The sequence below is a fragment of the Doryrhamphus excisus genome, linkage group LG18 (assembly GCF_037039965.1).
Source record: "Doryrhamphus excisus strain RoL-2023G ecotype Guam linkage group LG18, RoL_Dexc_Guam_v1.1, whole genome shotgun sequence".
NCBI lineage: Eukaryota > Metazoa > Chordata > Actinopteri > Syngnathiformes > Syngnathidae > Doryrhamphus > Doryrhamphus excisus.
Window position 1 is genome coordinate 839,022 of NC_136374.1, and position 22,945 is coordinate 861,966.

The 22,945-nt window shown below is 47.2% G+C and overlaps 2 protein-coding genes and 1 long non-coding RNA gene across 5 annotated transcripts in view; 2 read left to right on the forward strand and 1 right to left on the reverse strand.

Moving 5' to 3' along the window:
• The window catches only part of arhgef25b (Rho guanine nucleotide exchange factor (GEF) 25b), a 24,959-nt gene extending 11,236 nt beyond the window's left edge, over positions 1–13,723 (forward strand). Inside the window, exons 1-16 of one of the 3 annotated variants that reach the window (XM_058055252.2) lie at positions 1,803–2,285; positions 5,877–6,136; positions 6,211–6,312; positions 8,183–8,310; positions 8,816–8,882; positions 8,992–9,095; positions 9,179–9,248; positions 9,690–9,779; positions 9,851–9,943; positions 10,014–10,064; positions 10,128–10,205; positions 10,274–10,465; positions 11,336–11,516; positions 11,602–11,795; positions 11,881–11,958; positions 12,348–12,510. In XM_058055252.2, the coding sequence (XP_057911235.2) occupies positions 2,186–2,285; positions 5,877–6,136; positions 6,211–6,312; positions 8,183–8,310; positions 8,816–8,882; positions 8,992–9,095; positions 9,179–9,248; positions 9,690–9,779; positions 9,851–9,943; positions 10,014–10,064; positions 10,128–10,205; positions 10,274–10,465; positions 11,336–11,516; positions 11,602–11,795; positions 11,881–11,958; positions 12,348–12,398 (1,839 nt within the window). In that variant the 5' untranslated portion in view covers positions 1,803–2,185 and the 3' untranslated portion in view covers positions 12,399–12,510. Of the gene's footprint in view, positions 1–1,802; positions 2,286–5,876; positions 6,140–6,210; positions 6,313–8,182; positions 8,311–8,815; positions 8,883–8,991; positions 9,096–9,178; positions 9,249–9,689; positions 9,780–9,850; positions 9,944–10,013; positions 10,065–10,127; positions 10,206–10,273; positions 10,466–11,335; positions 11,517–11,601; positions 11,796–11,880; positions 11,959–12,347 lie in introns of those variants that run through there. The other 2 variants (XM_058055251.2, XM_058055254.2) reach the window with 2 other exon arrangements.
• An 859-nt stretch (positions 13,724–14,582) lies between these two features.
• On the forward strand, positions 14,583–21,209 carry LOC144902034 (uncharacterized). Its single transcript, XR_013630268.1, has 5 exons — positions 14,583–16,782; positions 16,930–17,399; positions 17,933–19,413; positions 20,584–20,757; positions 21,195–21,209. It is a non-coding gene; the product is annotated as an uncharacterized LOC144902034 (long non-coding RNA).
• Positions 15,477–22,830, reverse strand: b4galnt1b (beta-1,4-N-acetyl-galactosaminyl transferase 1b). Its single transcript, XM_078798484.1, has 12 exons — positions 22,521–22,830; positions 21,183–21,260; positions 20,557–20,774; positions 19,312–19,482; positions 19,121–19,227; positions 19,010–19,047; positions 18,762–18,942; positions 17,910–18,002; positions 17,150–17,337; positions 16,927–17,067; positions 16,598–16,835; positions 15,477–16,390 (listed from the first exon to the last, which is right to left on the reverse strand). The coding sequence occupies exons 3-12, from the start codon at positions 20,763–20,765 to the stop codon at positions 16,182–16,184; spliced, it is 1,575 nt and encodes a 524-aa protein (XP_078654610.1). The 5' UTR covers positions 20,766–20,774; positions 21,183–21,260; positions 22,521–22,830; the 3' UTR covers positions 15,477–16,181.
• Between the last annotated feature and the right edge of the window lie 115 nt (positions 22,831–22,945).

A 22,945-nucleotide genomic window follows, 5' to 3' on the forward strand; every position in this document is an offset into this window, starting at 1 on the left:
AAAGTCACAACATTATGGGAATGAAGTCACAACATTATGGGAATAGAGTCACAACATTATGGGAATGAAGTCACAACATTATGGGAATAAAGTCACAACATTATGGGAATAAAGTCACAACATTATGGGAATAAAGTCACAACATTATGGGAATAGAGTCACAACATTATGGGAATAGAGTCACAACATTATGGGAATAAAGTCACAACATTATGGGAATAGAGTCACAACATTATGGGAATAGAGTCACAACATTATGGGAATAAAGTCACAACATTATGGGAATAAAGTCACAACATTATGGGAATAAAGTCACAACATTATGGGAATAAAGTCACAACATTATGGGAATAAAGTCACAACATTATGGGAATAAAGTCACAACATTATGGGAATAAAGTCACAACATTATGGGAATGAAGTCACAACATTATGGGAATAAAGTCACAACATCATGGGAATAAAGTCACGACATTATGGGAATAAAGTCACAACATTATGGGGATAAAGTCACAACATTATGGGAATAAAGTCACAACATTATGGGAATGAAGTCACAACATTATGGGAATAGAGTCAAAACATTATGGGAATAAAGTCACAACATTATGGGAATAAAGTCACAACATTATGGGAATAAAGTCACAACATTATGGGAATAAAGTCACAACATTATGGGAATAGAGTCACAACATTATGGGAATAAAGTCACAACATTATGGGAATAAAGTCACAACATTATGGGAATAAAGTCACAACATTATGGGAATGAAGTCACAACATTATGGGAATAGAGTCACAACATTATGGGAATGAAGTCACAACATTATGGGAATAAAGTCACAACATTATGGGAATAAAGTCACAACATTATGGGAATAAAGTCACAACATTATGGGAATAGAGTCACAACATTATGGGAATAGAGTCACAACATTATGGGAATAAAGTCACAACATTATGGGAATAGAGTCACAACATTATGGGAATAGAGTCACAACATTATGGGAATAAAGTCACAACATTATGGGGATAAAGTCACAACATTATGAGAATGAAGTCACAACATTATGGGAATAAAGTCACAACATGAAGGCAGGGAACAATGTACTCACGGTTACAGAACGTTTGACCAGAAAGCAAGTGAGGTTACGGGTACGGGTACAGGTACGGGTGAGGGTGAGGGTGAGGGGTAAGGAGACACAGCTTGGCAATCTGGTGAGGAGCACTAAACACAAGGTATCTTAAGTATTCGGCTGCAGGTGAGCTGGATGAACTCCTCCCACTGACTCAGGGTGCAGTGCAGACAGAGGAAGACAGGTGGCAGCAGAGCAGCACAAATAGAACCATGACAAGTTAGCTGGTATGATGCACCTAGGAAAGAAGTTTGGTCGTGTTTTGAATCATCCAAATAGGGCAGGGTACTGCAACTCTGACATGTTAGCATCAGTGTACGTGTTCATGCATGATCACGGCATGGATCAAACCATGCAACCTTGGTAGATGCTTTTTTAGTGGGCTTCATAGTGGAACTAGAGAATGCTACGATCATGTTAAAAAGTGTATTTAGAAGGTCATTAATGTCTTATTTTCTCTCATTACGTCCACTATACTGGTGAATGGGAGTTTCAAGTTGACTATGGGGGTGTTACTTCTTGTCGAGAGGGCTTTAAGAATGTTAAAAGGGGTATTTAGAAGGTGGTAAACAGGTTTCCTATGCAATGAAGTGGAAGAACTTTGAAGCTGTTGAAGAACTTTGACATCTTTGAGTTCAGCTGGTGAAAATTGGGAGTAAACGTGCTCTATTTGTCTGTTCATATTTTTGTTGAGTGTGTTGGGATGCTGAAGGTCATGGTGGATGGAAGAGGCTGACAAAATGGGAGGAGAGCAGGGCAGGAGGAGGCGGGGCCAGGATGCGTGTCATCCCGCCCATCACACATCATCCTCTCACTTTTACAGCACTTTGGATGCATTCATACGCGTTCCCTTCTCTGGCCGCGGCAACTCTTCTTTTGTTCTCCTTCCATCTCCTGAGCGTGGAATAGGAGCACTTCCTGCCTGGACCGGACTATGACCCCCACTCTCCCTCCTGCGCCCTTCCTCCCTTCCTGTCCTGTGGGGATTAGTGTTGGGAGCGTGCCTTTGCGTGTATGAGCGTGCGGTCGGCGCCATGCCGGGATAAAGGATGGTCACGAGAGGGGGTCGGCGGCGGCAGGGGTGCGGGTGTCAGCACCTGTTCAGAAAACTGCTCTGCCAATGTGGATGCTGCCTTGTCCCAAGCAGAGGTACGCTCGCTACTTGCTTGTTATTATGATGAACATCATTTGTTTATGGCAGCTCCACTCTGCACTAAACGTGTGGAGAATACATCATCATAAACATGTTCTTACGTTAGCAGGGCTCTGACAGCCCCAATGAAATGCAGAAAGCCATATTCCCTCGGAGCCAAAGCCACTAAACGCCACGCCATTACTGCCCTGACCCTTAAATCCTGCAGCGTTCCACTTGCTGACTGACTGCTTACAGCGCTGATGGATGCTGCAAATACTCTCGCCATCAGCGTCCTGCACTGCAAGCATGTTCTCACGTGGAGAGGTTCCAAGTGGAGATTCAAAAAGAAGACATGGAGTGAGACAACAAAGCAACTGAAGCCTTCAGCCTTGAAAGAAGGCAGCAGAATGTGGATTGAATGTGATTTAGTGTCAGGGATTCCCACTGTCATGGTGGCAAAGGCAAAAAGCCTTCTCTCTTTGGACATGGTGGGCTTGATAAGCCCGGCCTCTGACAGCGCTCCGCTAAGCCGGGTCTGGTTTATGTGTGACACAGCCGCAAAATGATGTCACTTTCCCTCTGTGGCCCGCGTCAAACGGTGGAGGGGTCTGAAGGCCCTGGTCCAACACTTGACCAAGGACTTCTTCCAGAGGAATAAGCTGACTCTTTTGGACCATCCTGCGTCTTCCCCTCATCTAAATCCAATGGAGAAGATTTGGGATGGATTTATAAAAATGGAGATGAGTTCCAGACAGTGAAGCCATCTTCAGCACCCGGAGCAACATTCCCACTAGCCTCCTGGGAACACTGGCGTCAAGCATGCCCAAAGACATTTTCACCTCATCACTCCCTCCTTTTTATACACCTTAGTTCTACTTGAACCTTTTTTGGAAACAGCCTATTCCACTTCAATGCTGCTTTTTCTCTCCCTCCATGTTGAAGCTCTACTTGGAACCTCCTTCAGATCCAACAGTGCCAGATGTTGATTCTTCACATTGGATCAGGAATGTAATGTCAGACTGATACAGTATGTCTGGTGTACATTAACATACAGGTCACTTATCTAAATTGGACCTTGTTTCTTCAACTACTAAGTTGCTCAAGTGGAATAAAGTAGTAATGAAAAGTACAGGTCAAAGCAGGGGTGACCAGTCCATCTCAGCAACACCAACACTACACTGCATAGTTGGATTACTTCAGTCTTACGCAGTAAAGTAATCACAGTGACTATAGGGGTGTTATTTCATGACTAAAGGGCTCAAATAATGTTAAAAGTGAAGGTTATTAATGTCTTATTTTTTCTTATGATGTCTACTACATTGGGTGACTATAGGGGTGTTATTTCATTTGTAGAGGGCTCTAGGAATGTTAAAGTCCATTTAAAAGGCGGTAAAGAGCTTTTCTGTGCTGTTCCAGTCGATGGAAATGGACCTGTCCCGGTGGCGCATGAAGGAGGGTTCAGGGGTCTAAGTGAGGTACATTCTCGGGGAAGTATTTGTTCGAGGAAAACTGCAATGTGATTTAGTTGGACTGAGAATTGCATCCATCGGTCTGAAAAACACAACATGGGAGAATGCGGAGTTGACGTGATGCGTAAGCAGAGTGTTCTGGGTGCAAGGCCGCGTGAGGCGCTCCTCACGGCATCTGGCTCATCCTGCTCCCCGTGGTGACCATTTAAGGGGGCGAGAGCGGCGCATGGACTCCAGAGATTTGGATCTGGTAAATACGTAAGCCACCCCATCTGATTTCAAAGTTTCAACGATGAAGCTGCTGGATGCTGAATGCATTCTCATGTTTCTGCGCATGCATAAATGAATGCTAATGCTAATTCTCCCCAAGCGCAGTCACGTGTACCTTAAAGGCTGTCTAGAACTTGGGTTCTCTTCATGAATTTCTTCCAAAACCAAAACGTGCAAAAGCAGAATCAAACCTTCCCAGAAGAAATCATGTCAGTCCAATTCCAGACCCCCAGAAATACGAAGCAAGAGAACGTTTCGTGGAGCATAATGATAATGATAATGATATGCACACAATCGGGTGTCTCTACATTCCACTCCTACTGACTGACAGCTGGACTCGTGTGCAGTAAAAAGCTGCACTTCTAAGACTGCAGCCTTAGTTGGGGACTGTAGGAGACTGCACCCTCGCCCGCTGTATACAAAGTGCTATACTTGGTGCTACATGGTGGTATACAGTGGTGTACACAGTGTTATACATACTAGTCCTATACTTGGTGCTACATGGTGGTGTACACAGTGTTATAGTACTAGTCCTATACTTGGTGCTACATGGTGGTGTACACAGTGCTACATGGTGGTACACAGTGGTATACATGGTGGTATACACAGTGCTACATGGTGGTACACAGTGGTGTACATGCTGCTACATGGTGGTATACAGTGGTATACACAGTGTTATACATACTAGTCCTATACTTGGTGCTACATGGTGGTATACACAGTGCTACATGGTGGTACACAGTGGTGTACATGCTGCTACATGGTGGTATACAGTGGTATACACAGTGTTATACATAGTGCTATACTTGGTGGTACATGGTGGTATACACAGTGTTATACATAGTGCTATACTTGGTGGTACATGGTGGTGTACACAGTGCTACATGGTGGTATACACAGTGGTGTACATGCTGCTACATGGTGGTATACAGTGGTATACACAGTGTTATACATACTAGTCCTATACTTGGTGGTACATGGTGGTGTACACAGTGTTATACATAGTGCTATACTTGGTGGTACATGGTGGTGTACACAGTGCTACACGGTGGTACATGGTGGTATACACAGTGTTATACATAGTGCTATACTTGGTGGTACATGGTGGTGTACACAGTGCTACACGGTGGTACATGGTGGTATACACAGTGTTATACATAGTGCTATACTTGGTGGTACATGGTGGTGTACACAGTGCTACACGGTGGTACACAGTGGTATACATGGTGGTATACACAGTGTTATACATAGTGCTATACTTGGTGGTACATGGTGGTATACACAGTGTTATACATAGTGCTATACTTGGTGGTACATGGTGGTATACACAGTGTTATACATAGTGCTATACTTGGTGGTACATGGTGGTGTACACAGTGCTACACGGTGGTACACAGTGGTATACATGGTGGTATACACAGTGTTATACATAGTGCTATACTTGGTGGTACATGGTGGTATACACAGTGTTATACATAGTGCTATACTTGGTGGTACATGGTGGTATACACAGTGTTATACATAGTGCTATACTTGGTGGTACATGGTGGTGTACACAGTGCTACACGGTGGTACACAGTGGTATACATGGTGGTATACACAGTGTTATACATAGTGCTATACTTGGTGGTACATGGTGGTATACACAGTGTTATACTTAGTGCTATACTTGGTGGTACATGGTGGTGTACACAGTGCTACACGGTGGTACACAGTGGTATACATGGTGGTATACACAGTGTTATACATAGTGCTATACTTGGTGGTACATGGTGGTATACACAGTGTTATACTTAGTGCTATGTATGCAACTCATGTGTGACCCGAGACGACAAACTCCCACAGTCCATTTTGGCTTCCCTGCAGCCGAGTCCTACTCCGTGGCGACCGTCGATGGCCCCATCAACCCCGCGCCCCCGGGCGTCCCCGGCCCCGTCTCGGGCGGAGCGCGGCGCCCCGTCAGCGCCCTGAAGAAGTGGCTGGCCTCTCCGGTTCGCAAGCTAAGCTCTGACGGCAGAGGAGCAGCGGGGCGGCTGGAGAAGCAGACGCCGTCGCTCCTTTGCCCCGGCGGAGCGCGCCATTTGGAGCTGTGGGATGACGGCTACGCCACCCTCCCCTCCACACACGTGGTGACTTCTTAGCTCCGCCTTTTTCATTCACGCACCACATTGGCTTGGAATGTTTGTCTTTTCCTCTGCAGGTGTGGAAAGACGGCTTGCGCCGTACGGAAGCTGCCTCTCCTCCTTCGTATCGGGGCGACTCATCGGCGGACCTCCCGCAAGACGGAGACACACCCACTCTTGTAAAGGAACACACACACACACACACAGTGCACATGTCACTAATACACCAGCCCAAGTAGGGCCGTAGGGGCCGTGTACGTACAAAGGAGTATCAGGGCCAGCTCCAAGTCAAGCAAAAAGCCCCAATCAGCCACTCATGTTGGTCACCAAAACACATTTAGCAAGAATAATATTTATACTGTATTTTTTTAGTAAATCTCTATACTTTTAAGACAAAAAGAGGACCAAAGGAGTTAAAAGACGGAGAATACAAAGCTTTCAATTGTGGCGGCCATTTTTACAATAGCGTGGGGCCCACTACAGACAAGGACATGGGCCCCCAATTCTCTTGTTCTCATACTACAACCTGTCCTCCAAAATAATGATGTTTTTCTTCCAAAATATGATTTAGACATTCTCCTACTTAAATATACCGCGTGTGTAAATGTATGGTATGCTATTTACTGTACCGTAGTATCCAGGTAGTATCTTTTGTCTTTGCAGGGTGGCCCTCGTACTTCTTTGTACATGAAAAACACAGAGCGGCCTTTTTGAGGCTGTAAAAGACGTTCTGAGATGATGGAAAGCAATGTAACAAGTCCAAGTATGGACAACAGAGTTCATTCTCAGCATCGGCACTTCCTTTGTGGTTATTTCAGGCCAGATGTGCTTCTCTCCAGCCGCCAGATTGTTTCATTCTTCAGCTGTCATGCCTTGATGATGATTTATGTAAACACTAAAGTCATATATTTACATGCTATCAGTAAGACTTGTTGACTGCTGAGGGGATCACACGTGAGGAAAACGCTCATGCTCGGCCGTAGGAGCATGTGGTGGGTACTCATAATGCCGATTGTCCCGAGAACTTCACCTGAACCCGCTTGACGGGGAGTCCCATCAGGCCTGGGAGCTTTTGGCCACCACATCTGGATGTCATTAAGGAGGCCCGGAGGCCAGGTGAGGAGACGGCCGAAGGATGTTGGAGAGCATTCGTCCCAAAAATACACTCAGCATTACAACTGAATTTAGTATTCTAGAACTTCCTGCTTCTCAAGAGACACTTTTTATATCTTCTTCTTTCAAATGGAGGGAAGATTTGATTGATTAGTCCTAATGAAATATCATGGCACATCACTGCCATCAAGAGGGGAGGAGACACCTGCTGTGGCCCACCAAGATGCACACGCCCCAAGCAGCTGGTGGGACGCCACGGAGGTCACTTTTCATACGCCGTGGTGCTGGCGTTTCCGGTGGCCGGTGAGGCTCCATGCAGCATTTGGTACAGCGTCCTTCGGAGGTCGCCATTTGCTGACCCTCACAATACGGGTCTGATTGGAGTGTTTTTTTTGAGTGATGGGTTATCTGAGCTATTTTTGGTGTATATCCAACATCATCATTTCTTAATTGTTGCCGGCTAATTATTGATCCCATAATGCCGTGCACCCCCAGTTGAAAAGGCAAAATGTCTGCAGGAGGAAGACAGCAAAGTGCACATGTGACCTAGGTGGCGACTTACTGTAACACGGATTTGCAGCAGTGTTGAGAGATGGAGGGAACAGACTGCAGTATGTCAAGAGGATTATAGGCAAATTCACATTAAATCAGACTGCTTTGGGGGAGGGGGGTGGAGGAGGGCTTTGTTATGTAACAGCTCTCCTTTGCCCCCCCCACCCAAACCTCTAATGTTATAGGTCTTGACCATCCATCAGACCTCATTCTACATGGCGGCGTCTCCCGCAAACAGCCGCCATAGCCATTAGTGCTGCATGCTCCCCGGGTCAGCACCAGTGGCCCCACGTGTGTGCAGCATCTCCGGATAAGCTCCACACGCCACTCACCGCTGGTCAGACCCCAGCATGTCATGCTGACAACGTCATGTCTTTCTTTCAGGGCCACAAATCCGTCTTCAACGCCACGCAAACCGAGGACAGCCGCGCTGTGACCCCGGACGCAGAAAGCCAGTGGTGTGGAGCAGCGGCCGGCGAGGAGGAGAGAAACGGGGCCTTGGAGAAGAGCTTGTAAGTGTCGGCATTTTTATCATGAGCTCCAGCCCATGTGATGGAGAGGGACAGAGAAGCCAGCTATCTGTGACAGAGTTCTGCAGAAAAGACCCGAAACGCCTGGGCCCTCATCTGTTTTATATTTATATATATATATATATATATATATATGTAAATATATGCGTGTCTGTCAATGTTAAAACTAAGGAAAATAGGTCGCCATAGAAGGTGAATGTGGCGTCCAGATTGTCTGTGGGCCTGGGACGACAGTCAATCAATCAATCAATCACTAATCAATGGAAAGACAGGAAGAGAGTTCACTCTGGGCATTGGCATGTTTGTTCCATAGAACAATGGCATGAATGGAGGGAGCACTCTGTCTGGGTGGGTGGAGGCGGGGCCGCTTGCATACACACAGGGTGTAATGTAGTAGACATCTGGTAGCCCCAATATGGTGAACCGAGTGGCACCAGTGGCACCCCCCCTCACCCTCGATAATGAATGAAGCATGTCTTCCTCTTAGATATGTGCTGACTGAGCTGGTAGAGACTGAACGCTTGTATGTGGAAGACCTTGGACTCATCGTACACGTATGTTGCACTTCATAGCTACCAGTAGAGCTACCAGTACAGCTACCAGTATAGCTACCAGTATAGCTACCAATCTGCATCTTCTGATATCCCATGTGTGTGTGTGTAGGGCTATATGGCAACCATGGCCAATCAGGGCGTTCCAGAAGATCTTAAGGGGAAAGATAGGATTGTGTTTGGAAACATCCATCAGATATTGGACTGGCATAAGAGGTGGATGAAAAAACAATTTCATTTCATATCAAGGAGACTTGTTTGCCACCTTGTCAGATGTTTTCCTCTATTGTGTTCCTCAGCTATTTCCTTGGCGAGCTGGAGAAATGTGTGGCTGATCCCGACTCCTTGGCCCAGCTCTTCATTAAACATGTGAGTACATCAAACCCATCCATTCAACGAAACCACCAACGTACCCGCCCACACCAGGTACAGATGGTACCCACGTTGACCCAACCATTCACCTCACTATCCATCCAACCCCCCCCACTTTCTCACCCATCCATCCATCAATGCACGCACACACCCTCCAGAAATGCATCCAACAGACCCCCCCCCTGCCGACACATCCCTCCCTGAACCTTCTGTCCATTACACCACCAACCCCTCATATCCATCTCAGCCACCCAACAAACCATCCAACCACCCCTCAGCTATCCATCCATCCGCCCCCAAAACCCCCATCACCCAAAGTCTATCCAGCAGCCTACCCACCCAACCACCTATTCAGCACCCGTCCAGCCACACCCACCCGGACAAGCCCCCCATCCGGCAAGTTCAAGCAAAGCCTGAGGCGTGTCCGTGTGCTTCCAGGAGCGCAGGCTTCACATGTACGTGGTTTACTGTCAGAACAAACCCAAATCGGAGCACGTGGTCTCCGAGTACATCGACACCTTCTTTGAGGTAAGAGTGTTACTTGACGAGTGGCGTCGGCGAACAGTACACCCCCACCGCCTTCTCGTGTCGCCTGCCAGGATCTCAGGCAGCAGTTGGGCCACAGGCTGCAGCTCAACGACCTGCTGATCAAACCGGTCCAGCGCATCATGAAGTATCAGCTCCTACTCAAGGTTCACATCACCCTGTGGTGACGTTCGCTCGGATCCCTGACATCCATTCAAAGTTGTTTGTCGCCCTCAGGACTTCCTCAAGCATTACAGCAAAGCGGGGCGCGATGTGGAGCAGCTGCAGGTATTCCCTTTCAAGCGTTCCTCTGTGCAACAGGCGTCTTTTGACATGACCCTTGTCCTGCAGAGGGCTGTGGAGGTCATGTGTTTTGTGCCCAAACGCTGCAACGACATGATGAACGTGGGCAGGCTGCAAGGCTTCGAGGTGAGACATTCCACTTCTGCGTGCAGATGCTTCATGACGACTGTGTGATGGATGTCTATTTGTGTCAGGGGAAAATCACGGCGCAAGGGAAGCTGCTCCAGCAGGACACCTTCTCTGTCAGCGAGCAGGAAGGCGGCTTCCTGTCCAGACCCAAGGAGAGGAGAGTCTTCCTGTTTGAGCAGCTGGTCATCTTCAGCGAGCCAATCGATAAGAAAAAAGGCTTCTCTTTACCAGGCTACACTTTTAAAAACAGCATCAAGGTAAGTGTTGATCATGTCTTCCTCAGTCACATCTTCCAAGGTCTCAGCACCCAGTGGATCATCAAGTACCGCTAGACACAAAAACCTTGTCTCTACCATATCAGTCTTAAAGGGGAAGTGTACTTCTTTGGAATATTGACCATCATTCCCAATCCTTATGTGAAACATGAGCACATACGTACGTATGTCTTTCCATTTGCTGTGCATTATAACAGGAGAAAATGATTTCATATGAGCTAGCTAGTCATGCTAGTATTGGGATACACATATTTCCGCCATGAAATAGGTGTTAATGCAACTCTGGTCATATTCACTTTTTTCTGGTGTTATAATATGTTCATAAGTTAATATGAGCAAGCTACCAATGCACGTCATTGAGACATAGCTTCTTTGACACCAACTTTCCCAAAAACTGGAACAGTGTTCCATTTCCATGACCTTGTTGACGGAAGTAGCCTTAGTTCCAATCAGTGAGATAAGGAAGATGTCCCGTATGGTACTAAGTACTAAGTACTGTAGTACTACATGTTATCATCAATGGACTTGGATGGAAAATGTTGGTAGAGGGTTTCGGAGGGTCCCAATGACGTCAGCCAACTTACCATTATGCAGGCTGCGCTTCGCTTGCGCCAAAAATAGACCAGGTCGGCGCTGGCGAGCTTTCTCGGCACCGTTGTCATGCTGTTTGGTCACAACATTGTGGACACCTCGACCTGGTGTGCCGCCACGCCACGCCCATCTCGGTCTCGGTGCTCTGCAGAATTAGATCCCAAGGAGTGTAACCACAGGTCATTACAAGGTCTTTGAATGCACCTCCTGAATGCCCTGTAGTTGTATTTGGCTTGGTACAACTACTGTTGATGATGGCAGGTCAGCTGCTTGGGCGTGGAGCAGAACGGCGTGGAGGACCCGTGCTGCCTGGTCCTGACGTCCCGTGGCATGAACCGCAGCGTGACTCGCTTCATCATGCAGGCGTCATCTCCAGAAATACGACGTACTTGGTTCGGCGATGTGGTGCAAATTTTAGAGACCCAAAGGAACTTCCTTAACGGTACTCCAGCATGGTGCCATCATGGCACAATCAGAAACCATCAGAAAGGTTGCGTTTCATTTGGTTCTTCCTGTCCCGGCTCCAGCCCTCCAGTCTCCTATCGAGTACCAACGAAGGGAGAGCAAATCAAGCAGCCTCGGCAGGAACGTCAAGTCTCCCGGCGGCCCGCAGACGTTCTCGTGTGCGTCCATGGAACGCCATCAGCAGCCTGGCCTGTTGTGTCACAACACCTCCCTGCCGTCGCTGCGTCTGCCCCAGCACAGCCCGGCAGGAAAGGCGGTACAACCGATCCCTCGCACCTGGCGTTCACGCTTCACCTTTCTTCACCTTTCTCACCCTTCCTTCATCCTCCCCCACTCTTAAGGTTTCTAACCCTGATGCAGTGATGCCGCATCAAGCAGCCCCCCGCCTCGCTGTACGCCACGGGACGCCCAGCATGCAGGTACGGTCGTCCCTTCATCTAAATCTATTCCTGAATAGTTTCCCACAGCTCATTTCACCTTCTTTTGGCGGCGATGAAGCATTTTCCAACTACAGAGTAAGGCATTGAGAAGTAGTGATGATGTGTAGTACTGGAACTGGCCAACAGGTGTCAGTAATGTTACCTTGATGGGATGGTAGCCACCCCAGGAAGTATTGCACAGACCCCGGAAGTCAAAACTATCACTCCCAATGGTGACGGCCATGCATCCAAGTGTGTACTCAAATGGTTGACACTAATGTAGGGCTCACTTTTGGGACTGTTTGTATTTCTGCCTGAATGCTGCCTCCAGTGGCCGGAAGTCATGACTGCAGCTTTTTGGATGAGCTTGTAACCGTTTCTTCCTTCAGGGTGTGACTGCCGGCTTCCAGGCCAGCACCCTCCTTGACGGTGAACCCTGAGTCCATCATCACCTGGTCAAGGCAGCGACAATCTGGTACTCTCGCTCGCATTCTTCAAGTCACAGTGGCTCATTCACAAGAAACAAGAAAAGAAGACAATAAATCACTTTTGGTAAAAATCCTTCTTTTGCATACAGTAAATCCCTCACCACTTCATGGTGTTAGAATCCGGCCTACGTGATGCATATTGAAGCTCAGGGAGCTTAGGGATGTCCAATAGTATCGGACACAAATATTTATCGGTATCTGGATCTTCCCTTTGATGAGGACCCATGTAGAGCATGTCATTAGTACTGAGTTGATGAAACGTTCTCCGGGTGAGAAATAGACCCGACTTCAGGCAGCGTAACGTCAGAGACCGTAATCCCCTCTCCAACTTGACGGAAATGTCAGAAGGTCACGGTGTCTTGGAGAAGGTGCTAAAACATCACACAGCATTGGCAGGAGCAGATAGCAACACAAAAGACAGTACCAGCGAATAATGCAGAATGAGCTAGCAAAGCCCGTAAGACCAAAACTGGGATCCTCTCAGGGAAACCTTGCAACCAGCCTGCAAGGGGGGGGGGGTGTTAAACTCCTCTGGCTATACACTGTGGTCAATCCATATACAATATACAATGATCAATCAATACATAATGATCAGTGATCAATCAATACATAACGATCAATTAATGCAGAAGGAAAAAATGAATACATAATGATCAATAAATGAAATCAATAAGTTCCTTCACATGAAATAAATGTAAAGTACTACATATGTTTTACTCAATCAAACATTTGATGTTCCACATATCAATATTGGTATTAGAATTGGTTGATATTGGAATCAGAAATTAATAGTTGGACAATATTGGTTTTCGATATCAAACATCCTAATCTTGAAGCATGACAATGCCTAATAGGAATATAAGGCATCCAAGAGACCATGGAAACAGGTTGTGTATGTAGTATTTAGTATTGTAGTATTGTAGTATGTAGTATTGTGCACTGGTCACTAGGTGGCACTCATGTTACTGTCATGGTGCTTGTGTGTCTCAGCCAACATAACTGTTTTTCATGACTGTAGGGGTGTTATTTCATGTATGGAGGGCTCTCGTCATGTTCAAAAACGTATTAAGAAGGTGGTAAAGAGATACCAAAGTGGTTTTATTCCATCAGATGGGGGCCTCATTCTCATGGTTTTATTCCCATCAGATGGGGGCCTCATTCTCATGGTTTTATTCCCATCAGATGGGGGCCTCATTCTCATGGTTTTATTCCCATCAGATGGGGGCCTCATTCTCATGGTTTTATTCCATCAGATGGGGGCCTCATTCTCATGGTTTTATTCCTATCAGATGGGGGCCTCATTCTCATGGTTTTATTCCATCAGATGGGGGCCTCATTCTCATGGTTTTATTCCATCAGATGGGGGCCTCATTCTCATGGTTTTATTCCATCAGATGGGGGCCTCATTCTCATGGTTTTATTCCATCAGATGGGGGCCTCATTCTCATGGTTTTATTCCATCAGATGGGGGCCTCATTCTCATGGTTTTATTCCATCAGATGGGGGCCTCATTCTCATGGTTTTATTCCATCAGATGGGGGCCTCATTCTCATGGTTTTATTCCCATCAGATGGGGGCCTCATTCTCATGGTTTTATTCCCATCAGATGGGGGCCTCATTCTCATGGTTTTATTCCATCAGATGGGGGCCTCATTCTCATGGTTTTATTCCTATCAGATGGGGGCCTCATTCTCATGGTTTTATTCCATCAGATGGGGGCCTCATTCTCATGGTTTTATTCCCATCAGATGGGGGCCTCATTCTCATGGTTTTATTCCATCAGATGGGGGCCTCATTCTCATGGTTTTATTCCATCAGATGGGGGCCTCATTCTCATGGTTTTATTCCATCAGATGGGGGCCTCATTCTCATGGTTTTATTCCCATCAGATGGGGGCCTCATTCTCATGGTTTTATTCCATCAGATGGGGGCCTCATTCTCATGGTTTTATTCCTATCAGATGGGGGCCTCATTCTCATGGTTTTATTCCATCAGAAGGGAGCCTCATTCTCATGGTTTTATTCCATCAGATGGGGGCCTCATTCTCATGGTTTTATTCCTATCAGATGGGGGCCTCATTCTCATGGTTTTATTCCTATCAGATGGGGGCCTCATTCTCATGGTTTTATTCCTATCAGATGGGGGCCTCATTCTCATGGTTTTATTCCTATCAGATGGGGGCCTCATTCTCATGGTTTTATTCCTATCAGATGGGGGCCTCATTCTCATGGTTTTATTCCATCAGATGGGGGCCTCATTCTCATGGTTTTATTCCTATCACCCGTGTTTAGCCAGCCTGAGTCCAAACACGAACGGCCTTCTTCTGCTTTCTTGATACTTTATTTAAATCAACTTCTTGGAATGAAACCGCCATTGTTCTTTGACATTATATTACATTACATTGACATTATTTTGGTGTCATTTCTCTCTTTTTTCATAACTTCCATATTTTGACTTTATTCTCATAATGTCACAATTTTTCCCAATCTCATCTTCCCGACATGTACAACGTTCTTCTGTCTTATGGCTAATACTGAATACATTTATTTTATTTGAATATTATGATTTTATTCCAATATTTTCATGAGTCAAATAACTGCTCTTTTCTTGTGGTTTTTCATAGTTTTCTTGTTTAATTAGATTTTCTAAAATGCCTAGAGGGCTGATTTAAAAAGAGCCCCCTTGCGGCCCCTTTGGTGGCCCATTGGCGGCCCATTGGCGGCCCATTGGGTGAGTAGCACCCTCTTTTGGTGAATATGTGCCATAGCACTTTGGCTGCCAGTAGCTCCACAACTTGGCAGGGCGGACCAAGTCAGGACACCAAATGCAGGACAATAGGACAATACGTGCTCTCACCATGTGAGAAAAGTCCCCAACAACGTCAAGGAAAGTCTAGAATGGTGCCAGATCACCAAGTTGGCAACACTATGTCGGTTAGCGACCGCGAATAGATGGTCTATCTGCTGTATTGGCAAATGTCGCCCTCTGTAGGCCAGGGTAAAAACAGCAATAGAAGCAAGTTGTTTTGAGTTTGGTTTTTTTTTTCAAGCCTTCGCTTGACGTTGGTCCAATATGTCAACCGGCCACCCGAGGACAGGAGTAGGAAGGCTAACGGTGCAGTAGAAACACCTCAAAGCCCAAAATGGTCTGACGGGTCACAATATCAACAGACGTCGTCCCTGGTGCATTCACACCATCGGTGCCCGGGACTCGCCAAGTGTCACAGGGTCTTTGTCAATACTGTTTGCTTGACGTATGGAATCATCGTTATCCTGGTCCCCTTTGGCATCCTCAGGTTCCAAAAGGTGTCATCGTTATCCTGGTCCCCTTTGGCATCTTCAGGTTCCAAAAGGTGTCATCGTTATCCTGGTCCCCTTTGGCATCTTCAGGTTCCAAAAGGTGTCATCGTTATCCTGGTCCCCTTTGGCATCTTCAGGTTCCAAAAGGTGTCATCGTTATCCTGGTCCCCTTTGGCATCTTCAGGTTCCAAAAGGTGTCATCGTTATCCTGGTCCCCTTTGGCATCTTCAGGTTCCAAAAGGTGTCATCGTTATCCTGGTCCCCTTTGGCATCTTCAGGTTCCAAAAGGTGTCATCGTTATCCTGGTCCCCTTTGGCATCTTCAGGTTCCAAAAGGTGTCATCGTTATCCTGGTCCCCTTTGGCATCTTCAGGTTCCAAAAGGTGTCATCGTTATCCTGGTCCCCTTTGGCATCTTCAGGTTCCAAAAAGCCCAAACTAGTTGCTGTGAGTCAGACATTGCAGTCGATACTTGAAGTACATCAGGCCGAATCTGCTGGGGGAGGTCGCCGCGTACCGGAAGCTGGCGTAGGCCTTGTCGCTTTCCGACTGGGCGACCCAGGGGACTTTGATCTTGCTGGCATGGCCGACGATGACGTCGTCACAAGAGCCCACGTGGAGAGACCCCAGGCCCTCGATGAAAAACTCTGCAAACAAATGCCATCACATGATGCACTCAAGGTTCTTAGAGCGCATGCAGAGGTAGATCAAGCTGCTGGATGTTGACGGCACATGAAAGAACGACATTGGGGGTTGCCTACAGCCACCAATGTTTTGGAGACCCAGGTGCGCCTGGCCACCAGGCTGAGGCATTTTCTCTCATTTTGAAAGCAAAAAGTCTCCTCTGTACTTACCCAGGTGGGCCACCCTGTTGAGTTGTGGGTCGAAGCCGACCTGCTGCAGCTTGTCGGTGCGAGCCAGGAAGAAGTTGATGACCCCGTCTGTCACCACGCAGTTGGGGAAGCCTTGGATGCCGTGATAAAAGCCCCTCCGGATGTGCAGACAGTCGCCATCCTCCTCCCCCGGTTCAACGGACATGGTATGCCTGTAGCTGCTGGTATACCCCGTCACCTCCCGCACTGCGCCGCCCACCTGCACACACACACACACACACACACAGGTAGGACGTCAGAAAGGTCAAGCAGCAAAGGTGTGTGTGTGTGTGTGTGTGTGTGTTTCCCACCAGGTCCAAGGTGGTCCTCTCTAAGACGTCCACCAGTTTCTCCAGCTTGGTGCTGCTGGTGAAGATGAAGTCATCATCCACCCACAGCACATACTTGGTGGTCGCCTGGGAAAGGGCCAGGTTTCGGCCAGCAAACCACCCCTGGAGGACAGACAGGAGGACAGGAGGACAGGAAGACAGGTGGACTATCCCGCAGCCTGAAGCGTCCCAGCGCCGCCCTTACCTTTCCAAAAGGCATGATGTAATGCTCAATGTAAGGTCCCGAGATGGTCTGGGGATTTTTACTGTCGTCGGCGATGATGATGGTCACGGTGGGATAGAATTTCCTCACGCTGTCGATGAGGTTTTGAAGCTTGTCGTAACGCAGGAAGGTCTTCGTTAAGATGGTGACCAGAGTGCTGATGTTGTACTCTTGCAGACGGAAGAAGGAAGACGGAAGATGGAAGTCACCTTCACCACTTGGATTATTCAAGGTAACGTGCACACGGTCCTTATGTGAGGCATGAACACACAAACACGGCTAGCATGAGGGTGCTAACAAAGTACGTAATGGGACACACCCATTCCCTCCGTGCTAACGCCAAACTCCAAAAAGCTCCAACAAGGTTTTCCATCCGTGCTGTGAGCCTGTAGTAACAGGTACATTGATGGCAACGTGTCATACGTGTAGTACTTCCTTCCTGGGTGCACGCATGACACATAGCAACATAGATGCTAGTCGCTAGCCTGCTAGTCGCTGGCCTGCTACGCCCATAACGTAGTTCTTGGGTGTCACAATGTTCCTAAAAACAATAAGACCAATGTGCTTCACAGGCAGCTGCCATGACGGACATGGAAGATGGTGTAAAGATGGAATAGGTGTGTCTGCCTCTTTATCTCTTTGTGTATCTTTATAAAAACGTGTGTTCATGTTTGACATAAGGATTGCAAATGGATGCCGGGCAGCATTCCCCAAAAAGAAAAGAAGTGAAAGTGCAAGGCACCTCCTTGGGGTCCTGTGTTGTAGAGTTTGGGTCTCACGCCGTGGCGGACTTTGATGATGAAGTTGGCGCCATGGCCCTCCGTCTCCACGTGCACTAAGAAACACGACACTGCTTGGACTTGGAACAGAGCTGCTGACTCAGATCTCATACTCATACAGGTCTCACCTGCAACCTCAACAAGTGGACCAGCTCACATCTTAGGAACCAAACAGGAGGCAACAAATACCCAATCTGGATTACATCCACATTGAATCTGCTTTTATAGTATAGGAACAGCATCCTTTGGAATGAAATGTTTGTCTAGCTTCAATAGCATTTCTGCCAAACACTTAAACCAGGTTTCATCTGGATCAGATACAGATTCAACTTGGTAACACACTACAGTTCATCTTATTCTCACCAGGGTCGTGGGGGTGCTGGAGCCTACCCCTATTTGAAATGATATCAAAATATGTTGATATAATATTTAAAAAATCCAGATGCCAAATCTGATCCAGATTAAATTTGGTTTCACACTACAGTACAGTCGTTTCATATAAAATGTATAATATATGTCTGTTTGAAATGATAACAAAATATGTGAATATAATTTAGGTGCCACATGCCGAATCTGGATCAGATCCAATCTGACATAGTGTTAAATTCAGATCAAATGTGGTTTCATATACAGTCCTTTTATTGTTTTTAGCATATTGTAAAGAATATATTCTCATGTTCCATTCAGATCGGTGCTCAATTTGGATCAAAGTCATATTGAGTTTGGTTGTAAACGTAATGTGAACGACTTTCAATCCAGATGAGGTGAGACGATTACGTGAGGTTTGATGCGGGGCCTCCTGGCCGTGTGTGTACCTGCGTCGGCGGTGCTGGGGTGGAAGACGGTGTTGGTGTAGGTGACAAACTGCAGCTGGCGGTTGAGGTTGGTCAGCACGTCGCTGGACAGAGACATGTGCATCTTTCCGTCGCCCCGGATTTGAACCCCTTGCACCTCGGCGGCCACATTCAGGGTCCCCAGCGTGGCGGTGAGGTTGATCTGCGGTGGCGCCAGAGACACAAATGAAGGTAACGTCTTTGGATAGCGACCCTGAATCAACGCTCACCGAGTAGCGGTCTCTGGGGGGGGCATGTAAGGCCAAACCTGAAATGAGCAGAAGAATCCATTGGTTTGTTCTTTGGTGGCTGCTGGCTCAGCCACATTTGGTGCTTCCTACCTGGGATGATGATGGTCTTCATCGGCCGCACCTCCACTCCCTGCGTGGGATACTGCAAAGGATTGTTAGCCTCAGCTGTGATGAGCGTATCCGCCGGCGTGTATGACCTGCAAGGCACAGCGTGCGCCTGTCAGCACCGGCGCCAAAGTCACTAACAGCCGCTCTTGCTTTGTTGGCACAGCGCCGCTTGCCTGCTCTGGAAACTCTTGAACTCCTGGTCCCGCCTCCTCCTCACCTCCTCCAGCTCCGATGCCTGGAAGGCCGTGTGCAGCGGCTGAGCCGACACCCACGAGGTGAGCATTTGCAGGTAGGGCAGGTGGACGCCTTGGCTCTCGCACACGCATCCGTTGCGCCCCAACAAGCTGGCAAAGTCACCGTGGAGTTCACCACGCTGGAGTTCGTCCTACACTCTACCATACCGTCTACCATACTGTCTACCATACACTCTACCATACCGTCTACCATACAGTCTACCATACACTCTACCATACACTCCACCATACAGTCTACCATACACTCTACCATACTTTCTACCATACACTCTACCATACACTCTACCATACTTTTTACCATACACTCCACCATATCATCTACCATACACTCTACCATACACTCTAGCATACTTTCTACCATACACTCCACCATACCGTCTACCATACACTCTACCATACCGTCTACCATACACTCTACCATACTTTCTACCATACACTCTACCATACCGTCTACCATACACTCTACCATACACTCTACCATTCTTTCTACCATACACTCTACCATACACTCTACCATACACTCTACCATACCGTCTACCATACACTCCACCATACCGTCTACCATACCGTCTACCATACACTCCACCATACACTCCACCATACACTCTACCATACCGTCTACCATACACTCCACCATACACTCTACCATACACTCTACCATACCGTCTACCATACACTCCACCATACCGTCTACCATACCGTCTACCATACACTCCACCATACACTCCACCATACACTCCACCATACACTCTACCATACACTCTACCATACCCTCTACCATACCCTCTACCATACCCTCTAGCATACCCTCTAGCATACCCTGTAAATGCTCCTCGCCGTTAGCATTGGCCCTTTCTAACATTGACAAATATGACAACTAAGCCACTTAAACTGTCAGTTGTTCGTACTGCGTTGGGTTAACCCCAACCAAAGGGGTTAACCCCAACCAAAGGGGTTAACCCCAACCAAAGGGGTTAACTCCAACCAAAGGGGTTAACCCCAACCAAAGGGGTTAACCCCAACCAAAGGGAAATGTTGTAGGTAAAGTTTTCACATGGAGGAAATAATAACCTGTGGCCTCCTTCCAATGAATAGAAGACCTGTAAGCTACAGCATTGACATTATGTGTGAAAAGAAGAAGAAGAAAGCCATGCTAACTCTTACCTCGCTACACCCTCACGCACGTGGAAGGGGATGGCGCTCAGTTGGGGGTCGGCTTGCCGCAGTTGGTCGGTGTGCTTCTCGAGAAGATCATGTCGCTGCCAGACGTCTACGGTGGTGGACACGCAGGTGGACCACATGTGGATGAGAGCCAGCACCAGAACCACCGACACCAGGATGGCGAAGAGGAGAGGTTTCCTCACGGTACGCATGCTAAACGCCTGTCGAGCACAAAGATATCATCCATCCAAACAGAAACACCAGGAAGCCATGTTCTGCCTTCCATGTTGCTTCTTTCTCTTCTCTGCTTTCATTTCCTGTTGGTGTTTAACGCTACCTCTCACTTTGAGCATAATCCCTCATTGGTTTCAATTCCTTGGTTCCACCCAACCAACAGGATTCTTTATTTATACATGGAATCTTTTGCTAGACAGACACTAAAAAGTCTCTGTACCACTTTCTAAATACACGTTAAACATGAATAGAGCCCTCTAGACATAAAATAGCACCCCTACGGTCACCTTCACACTCCTACTACCGCGAGGGTCGCTATGGAAACTAAAGTGGCATCTGTAAAGCTGACAGCATGATGACGTGCCTCGTCAACGATCATATGTACAAACACGTACCGTGTCTAACAGGCCCTCTATCCGGTCAAGACAAAAACCTCCTCTGTGGAAATCTGCATCCCCAGGAAAGTTGCGCTTCTGTGAAGAAGAAGAACTTATTATGTGTGGCCTTTCACCGGGCCCACGGGTACTTCATTTACTACTTATTAAATATGAATAACAACAAGTGATCAGTGCTTGGTGGTTGAACATGGACTAGTTATTGTTATGACTTATTGTGCATATTTATTCATTTTGGGCCTAAATGAAGCATTTTCAAGCATGAAATATTGAAATGATGGAACTAAATGAAGTAAAATACAAATGATCATTGTTATCATTGTGAATGTAGTAGTCTACGTTGGCCACTAGGTGTCGGTATTGGGTGAGACAATACCGAGGGAACACTCAAAGGGTAGGATTTAATAAGCTTTGCTTCTTCCTACTCTTTTTTTGGACATGTGGAACTGGGAATTGATGATGGGATGTATTCCATTGGAACCTGATGGATGTTCAAATACAATTACATGACAATTTTTACTGTTGCCTCCATTAGTCCTATCCACCCAGCCACCCATCCACCCATCCATCCAATGACTTTGCTCATCCTGGATGGAGTGGAATCATGGTTCCATCATCCTGGATGGCCTCCATTGGCAACCACAAGAGCACCCAACCTGCCATTGGATGAAGATGCTGTCCCACAACCTTCAGCACAGAGGTATGGAACAGCAAAAAATGGCCCAGCGGGGACAGTCGGGCGTCAGAGTTCCAATGTCTTTAGAGAAGCTGCAGGACCCACAGTAGATGCACTGTCCAAGAAAGGCACCCATGAGATGACGTCACAGAGGAACGTCATCATGCCACTCAAAAATGAACACGTGATAGCTAAATCCAGACAAATGATGGAGCAAGAGGGGCTTGGAGCAGCAGAAGATGGGGAGGGGAATGGAAAAGAATTCTAGTTTCCATTTTGATGTTTATTACCTATTCCAACAATGTACTCTTGCGTCTTTTTCATGCTCATCCAAATTGTATACAAATATTGACCACGGCAGTTATTGTAGTAGTTTGAGGAGCGTTAAACCCTCCACTGTTAGCATGCTGGATGATAACAAGTCAACGTGCTGCTTCCAGATTAGCTTCAAGACGACGCCCAATCACCAAGTCATAATCATCAAAGCATAATTAGCAACCATGGCAGAGGGGCTGTTATTGAAAAACGTCAGACTGCAGAGGCCTGGACGGGAAGGAAGCATCCCTAAAAAGGAGATGACGTGACAACCTCATGGCGATATTCCAGGCACGTGCCTTTGGATAAATAAGGAGCATTTTGATGCAGGTCGGATCGGCACTCACCTTTCATCAAATCCGCATCCCATCCGCTTCCCTTGGCTCGGCTGGATGCGAGGCAGCTATTGTGGATCCTCCTCCCCCTCCTGCAGATGGCTGTGAAGGAGGAAGGAGCAATGCAGACTATACACGGCACACAGTCCCAACGAGGCTTATTATCCCACGCATCATCCGTGCTGCCGTGGCATCTTGCAATTTCCTGACAGGGTCTCGTCCTTCTATGTGCTGGATTCCAAATCCACTCTTTCATACAACGAACTGGTTTTTCCTGGCATTTGAGCGAAAACTACACCGAATGACCAAACGGGCCCATTAACGAGCGTGGACCTAAGAGTACACTGACAGGCTAGTCAGCCAATCACAGTGGATCACAACTTCATCCTAACCAATCCCCTACGAGTAGCCTGCCCCCTGGTGGCGACTGTTAAACG